General features: G+C 39.4%; 1 protein-coding gene across 1 annotated transcript in view; it reads left to right on the top strand.

The window, feature by feature from the left end:
• The first annotated feature begins 3,412 nt into the window (after nucleotides 1-3,412).
• Nucleotides 3,413-7,621, top strand: part of LOC146979156 (uncharacterized) — a 4,475-nt gene continuing 266 nt past the window's right edge. Inside the window, exons 1-2 of the mRNA XM_085790253.1 lie at nucleotides 3,413-3,991; nucleotides 4,267-4,702. Of these exons, the coding sequence (XP_085646379.1) occupies nucleotides 3,413-3,991; nucleotides 4,267-4,702 (1,015 nt within the window). The remainder of the gene's footprint in view (nucleotides 3,992-4,266; nucleotides 4,703-7,621) is intronic.

Genomic DNA, 7,621 nt, shown 5'->3' with positions numbered 1-7,621 from the left:
ACTTGCGGCGGATCAGAGAGGGTGGAGGACCGACATGACAGGGGGTCTTGGTCTCCTGGTACCTGTGCGGTCCAGGACCGCGGAGGTCAGTGAGAGGGGGGGTAGCCTACGGTGGTCGACTCTGAACGCGCTCACCGGGCGGATCTCTCCAGTTACGGTGCGGTGCGTGTCGGGGGGGGAGGGGGGCGGGACGAATCCGCCGTCGGGTCTCCTCCGCTCCGGTGTAACACCGGCACGGTGGCTCGGTGGCTTGCAGTGTCAGTGCTTCCACCGGCTGCATATCAGACTAGACAAAAATAAGATAACATGTTCTTCTTCTCTTCTGTTTACCAGCGCTCTAAACCCTACGTCAAATCCGAACGTGTTGCGTTGCATGCGTAATTCCCTGTGCGACAGCGCGGGAAAGTCGCTCCTCAGAGGCAATTGCGCTCCTGGGTAAACCAGGGACTGTTGTGTGGTGGAGATGCGTTCAATGATCATCCTAATAAGTCGTTTGGCAGTGGCTGCAATGTAACGGACATTGTTTTATATGTATAAACTCCACAGGCCAGCTTTAAATTTAAACTCAACACTGTATTAGGTATAATAGAAATTTTTAAATATTGAAAAAATTGATCACCCATAACAAAATTTTAAATAAAATGGTCATTTAGATCATTTCTGTTGAATTCTGATTAAACATTAAAAATAATTGACCTTGCTATTGTTGCTTGTCCAGTTTTTTTAAGCACAGGGTTTCAATTTTACAATATACATGTGTTCTCAATCTGTATTTATAGTAATTATTAGTTGACTTACATTGCAGAAAAAGGTCCACACTTGGTTTATATGGAATGACAGGGGTCCACTGTTGGTTGATGCATAATGACACATGATCCCTCTTAGTTAGCATGGAGTGACATACACACTCCATCATGTATGAATAAGAAAGAAATAAGCAAAAGTGATAGTTTTTAAGAGAAAACTTTCATCAAAACTTAAAACAAACATTTCTAATAAAGTAGCACCAATAATGTTGTAATTATTTTATATTATAGAGTATAAAACTCTTGTAGGGGAAAAATTAATAGACTGTAGATGTGTGTGTTGCAGTAGTGCACCCTACATTTAAAAATAATGACAACATTATTGGTGCTACTTTATTAGAAATGTTTGTGTTAAGTTTTGATGAAAAATTTCTCTTACGGATGATCACTTTTGCTTATTTCTTTCTTATTCATACATGATGGAGTGTGTATTTCACTTCATGCTAACTAAGTGGGCACTTGTATCATTATGCACCAACCAACAGTGGACCCCTGTCATTCCATATAAACCAAGTGTGGACCTTTTTCTGTAATGTAAAACAGGAAATAAAATACATCCTGATAAATACAGATTCATGATGCAAGTACATTAAATGTGACCTAAAACCCTTGGTTTAATTCAAATATTTTTCCTATAACAACAATGCAGTCAAGGAGTATAAAACTCTTGTAGGGGAAAAATGAATAGACTGTAGAAATGTGTGTTGCAGTAGTGCACTCTACATTTAAAAATAATGACAACATTATTGGTGCTACTTTATTAGAAATGTTTGTGTTAAGTTTTGATGAAAAACATTATCTTAAGAATGATCACTTTTGCTTATTTCTTTCTTATTCATACATATTCCATATTAATGTATTTCCTATTACTGTAATTGGTTGAAACCAGATGTATGGAGCATTTTGACTATTTAAAATTGAGATGATAGTAGGTCCCCTCTTGGACTGCTAAGAATGACAGAGGCAACACATTTATGGATGAGTAAAGACAGACAAGCAAATTATCTTTGTTAAGAAAAAAGGAATTCATTCATTCATTCAATTTGTATTACAGAGACTTTAAAATAAGTAATGATAACTCTCAAGTTATATTATCCATTCTTGAAAGAAACTGAGAAAGTCATTGTTGTAAACAAAGACTCATTAGGTGAATGGGTCGTTAGGTGAATGAATGGGTACAGACAGCTCCACTGCAGTATGTGGAGGTCCACTCTTTGATAGGTAAATGTCGCTCAGAGATCCAAGTCCCCTCTTGGCAACTTCTTTAAAAATAATTAAAAGTCACATTTTCAGTAATATTATGGTAAAACACCTTAAAAGTCAATTTTATATTCCATTTTTGGTTTTTCAAAATAAGCAGAAACATAAGACCCCTCTTGGCAGCTTGGGCTGACAGGTCCCCTCTTCCCCCTATTGGTGTGTATGTGTGTGCGTGTGTGTGTATGCGTGTGCGTGCATGCACGCGTGTGTGTGCGTGCGTGTTGTGCGTGTGTGAGCAGCTAACTAGCATAGCAACCGTCCTTTAGCAGCAAAAGAATAACTTGAACGTTAGGCAGGGAGAGGTAAGAAAAATGAGAAGACAGGAGAAGCTGAAAATATAACTTGTGTGTATAGTGTATGTTACTCAGAAATATTACCTGTGCAGGTTTTTTTCTCTACAAAATAAAATTGTTGTGGTCAATTTAGGATAATTTGATATTTGTGTAGTTAGAGAAGCAGACACAGAATGGGGACTAATAGATATAAGATCCATAGCAAGACTACCTTATTAATACAAAGGGAAATAAACGGGTTGTACGTACATAACATTCAAAACACAAAACAATGAGGTAGATAAAAGAAAAAAAATGCAAGTCAAGACTGAATTACAATGACTAATTAGAATTACACAAACTGAAAAATAAAGCTACATTTAAGAACGATGACCAGTTTTGCAACTATTATACATTATTTATGTTCAGTTATGTTAATAATGTTGCAGTGGTAGTAAGACACATGATTATCCAAAGATTTTAAAATAAAGTTTTCATTTATACCTGAATAGTAACGTTACAACATTTGAAAATTTTGTTTTTCTTTTACAGAGACTCCACTCAGCTAATGTTGCCGCCCTGGAAATGGCACGCAAGAGCGCACGTGAGTGTGCCAAGAAGAGGAGTGCACCAATGGATGCGGAACACCCTGTCCCTGCCAAACAAGGCAGTGTGGCTCAGTTTTTCAGGGGCGGTAATCCCTCCGTAACCCAAGAGCGATTTGACAAATTGATCTTAAACTTCATAATTCAAGGGATGCATCCACTACATACAGTGGATAGACCAGAGTATAGGGATTTATTCCGTGAAATTTTACCATCAAGACAGTTGATTTCAAGAAGAACATTGGGAAGAATGCTTGATGAGGAGTATTCCTCAATGAAAAGCGCTCTGATTGAGACTTTGGCCAAACAAAACCATGTATGCACCACTACAGATGCATGGTCCTGTAACAACCGAAGCTACCTTGGAGTGACCATCCACTGGATTAACCAAGAAACATTAAGCATCTCCTCTGGGGCCTTAGCTTGTCGCAGGATCATAGGTCGCCACACACATGATGTTTTAGCTGAAATGGTTGAGGATGTGCACAGAGATTTCAACATAAAAGACAAAGTGACTGTCACAACCACAGATAATGGTTCAAATTTCGTGAAGGCTTTCAGTGTCTTTGCAGAAGTTCAAAGAACCATCCAAGAGACAGAAGAAGATGATGATGATGAGGAAGAGGAGGGACATCCTGTCTTCATAAATGTTTCAGACATGCTAAAAGAAACTGAGGAAGACTACAGTCTCCCACCTCATCAGCGGTGCGCCTGCCACACCCTTAACCTGGTTGCCACAAAAGACATTGAGGATGCTTTGACCCAGTCAGAATCCTTCAAAAAAATATCAAGATCAACAATCAGCAAATGCCAGGCACTATGGAACAAGCAAAACAGGAGCACACAAGCTTCCGACACCATCAAAGACAAGCTAGGTTGCCAGCTGATAGTTCCTAGTCCAACAAGATGGAACTCCACTTACCATGCCATGGAGCGCTTGAGTACCTGTATCCTGACAAAGGAACAAGACCTTCATGAAACCTGTGAGAAGCTTCAGGTTCCTCGCTTCAAAGCAGCAGAACTCACCTTCATACAGGAGTATGTTAAGGTAAATATTTCCTTGAGTTTGAGATTTACATGGAGTGACTAGTGTCTGGTGATGTAATCCATGTGTCTGTGTAAAGATAAAGGCAACTACATACCTATCAGTAAGCTTATTAGTGCAGTGATTTTTTTTTTTTTTTAACACCAGGCTATTAACTGAATATTTAACAACTACTACTATTAGGATGATGATGCTTATGAATAATAATAATAACACTGATGATGATGATGATGTTTATTTATCTAAGTAATTTTCTTTTTTTTCTGTATATCTTTCAGGTTATGGGACCCCTGGCCAAGGCCCTTGATATTTTGCAGTCTGACAGAATGGCCTACGCAGGTGTTTTGGTGCCGACAATCTCGGTTCTTCTTGAGAGGATGCAACAGATGAATGAGACGAACCTACACCACTGTAAGCCCCTGGTAGATGCCATCATCAAGGGGGTGAAGCGGAGGTTTGAGTACATTTTTCAAGAACCAAGGTTGCTGAAAGCCTCAGCGAGTCATCCCAAATTCAGATTGGCCTACATCCCCACTGAGAAGAAGCCCGGTATACTGTCGGACCTGAAAAACGAAGTAAACCTGCTTCAAACTCAATCTGCAGGTGATCACATGCAGGATGAGGATCCAAATGATGACAATGATGAAGTCACTGAATACTTCCCATCCTTGAGAACAAGAACAGCTCTAAATGTGACCCGTTCCATCAAAATGAGTCGGAAGTCGCAACGTTCTATTTTTAGATAATCAGCTGATAACATGGAAAACCCATAGAAAATCAAAAAATTTTTTTTACCCTAATTTCAAAGCAATGACATTCAAAAACAATCTCCCAAAGTTTCACAGTCCAGATAATTGAGAAAAGGCACGTAAATGATGATTAAAGTTGACCTGCAACTTAAACCCTCTGAAAATGAGTGTTGCTTCGGTGCAAAACATGAAATATCTTCTGAACCGTTCATGATAGAGACGAGCTGTAAACTGCATCTGAATCGCGGGATTCTCCGCTTTCCGACGGTCATTGAATGTCGCCTCTATGGCGAGCAGGGACGGGTAGGGGAGAGTGGGGCAATGTGAGACACCGGGTAATGTGAGACACCCCCTATATCTAGAAAACGGAACACATTTTTGGTCATCTGACCATTATGTTTTCAAGCCCCTTCCATTTCCCCATGGTCATGAAGAAGAGGACCTAATGATGCTGTGGAAAGCATGTTTTTTCACAAAAATGTTATTTTTGCATGTAAAAGTAAATTTTCTTGGTGTCAATTTAATCAACTGTTGTGTCAAAGCAAATTGATTCAGGTAGAAAAACTTATATGATACATGATGATGAACTACCAACACATAAAACCATGTGATGATGCTGGCTGAAAATTAGCCTGAATTTCTAAGAGAGGTTGTTTTTTCTAAAATGGGGGTGTTGGGGTAAAGTGAGACAAATGCTGCGGGGTAAAGTGAGACCATGGATGCATTATAATAAATCCATGAGTGAAACACTGTGAGCACACCACACACAAAGATTTACACTAGAATCTCGCCGCCCAAGCCAGAAATCTTGCGTGATCAATGATCTGTAGCTACACTGCTTTGTTATCCTATGTGCTCTCAGTCAGCTTATTTATTGGTTAATTGACTCAATTTTAGTCACATTGCACTTTGTCGGCTCCCCCTACACACAAGAGGACTTTTGATTGAAATGGTCACAATTGTCGGGTCCTACAATCTGACCCCCAGACTATCTAACAGGTTCTATCTGTCATTTGAATGTTAATTAAAACATTTTGTGTTGTATTTGATTTTGGTCTTGAGTCACTTTGTGTTGAGAAAACAAAAGTGCTTAATTGACCAATCCCCATGATTCTGTTACTAGTCCGACATTAGTTTTGGGAAGTGTGGTTGTCAAGCTAGCTGTCAGGACTCTAACTGTTACAACATGTGTTGTTATGGTAGTTTCAGAGTGGAAAAAGTAAGTGGATCAGTTTACCCCATTGATTTCTCTGGTTTGTCTCAGTTTACCCCTGAGCTGGGGTAAAGTGAGACACAAGACCACTTTTTTTAAAACAATCATATTTTCACTGCCCTTCGTCCTAAATACATTCTGATAATTTCCATTGCTAGGCAACATCCTGAATTAATGGGAAATGTGTAAATTTTACTGATAAATCATTTTAGCTCGCTTAGAGGGGAGCAAATGTAAAAAGTGTCTCACTTTACCCCACTCTCCCCTACAGAAACAGATGCTAAACCGAGTAGCATTGACGCTAACAGAGCGTAGCATCGATGCTAAACCGAACGTAGCATCGATGCTAAACCGAACGTACACGCTTGCACATGTTTTACAAAATGTCAACAAAACATGACAACTTCTGAACCGTTTATGATAGAAACGAGCTGTAAAAAGCATCTGAATTGTGAGATTCTCTGCTTTCCGAGGGTCATTGAATGCTACCTCTATGACAACAAGGGGCCGTATAGGTTGTGTGTAATCACGTGGTACAGGAACAGATGCAGAGTCACTGGCAAAAACTTTAACTGCTATTTTCTCAGGTTTTAGAACAGAATAAGAGAGTAGGAGATCGTAATTCAAATGGCCACATCTCGAAAACCATCAAATGTATGACTTTGACTAGGGTATCATTTTAAAGCTTATTTTCTAATCTTTCCATTGATACCAAAATCTCAACTTTGAAATTTGGGTCACTGTGACTCATTTTGATGGATCGGGTCACAAATGAACTAGACAGCTACTTGCAATCAACTGAAACCAACCTTGTCAATACATTCCAAAACCTGCCAACGATGAAGAAGATCTTCGTCAAGTACAACACAGGAGTCCCTGCTAGTGCAGCTTGTGAACGACTCTTTAGTGTAGGGAAAGACATTTTCAGACCAAAGAGAAACCGCCTCTCTGATGGCAATTTTGAAAAGCTTCTGTTGTGTCGTGTCAACAAGCACCTGCTGTAAGCAAGATCAGGATGATGGCCTTTGTATCTTTTAAAATTGTTCTTGTTCTCGTTCCATTAAGAGAAATAGATTTATCTCTCTCTCTCAAACACACACAGGCACACATTTTGTTCTGCCAGTGCAGTGGACATGATTTTTTGCCAAGCTGTTTCTGTTTGGAGTAGGTCTTGATAATTTTGCTCCTGTGGTTTGAACAAAGTTACTGAGGTCATTTATACCTAAATTATCAGAAATCACACAGACACACACACACACACCACCTGTTGTTTTGTGGTGATTATGTGAGTATAATAAACAATTTAACTGATCTGATCTGTTTGTCTCACAGTTTCATTGATCACTAGATAGCAATGACTTGGAATGAAGTTCATTCGATGTTAAAAAAAAAAAAGAAGCTTTGATGTAGCTAAGCTACTTTTGTCATTTTATTGTAGCGTAGCTTGCTACATTTCTCTGGTGGGTAGCTTCAGTGTAGTGGAGCTTCATTTCATGTAGAGTAACTTGTAGCTTAGCTCACTACATTTTCCAAGTAGCTTGCCCAACACTGATACCATGGTCTTGTCATTTTATTTTGTTGTATTTATCCGCCACACCTTAAAGGCCGGTCCGTGAAAATTTGTCTGACATTAAGCCGGTCCGTGGCGCAAAAAAGGTTGGGGACCGCTGC

The sequence above is a fragment of the Trachurus japonicus genome, chromosome 11 (assembly GCF_045865225.1).
Source record: "Trachurus japonicus isolate A0001 chromosome 11, Traja_1.0".
In the NCBI taxonomy this organism is placed as follows: domain Eukaryota; kingdom Metazoa; phylum Chordata; class Actinopteri; order Carangiformes; family Carangidae; genus Trachurus; species Trachurus japonicus.
The sequence above is the reverse complement of the archived record's forward strand: the minus strand, read 5'-3'. Positions and strand labels throughout refer to the sequence as shown.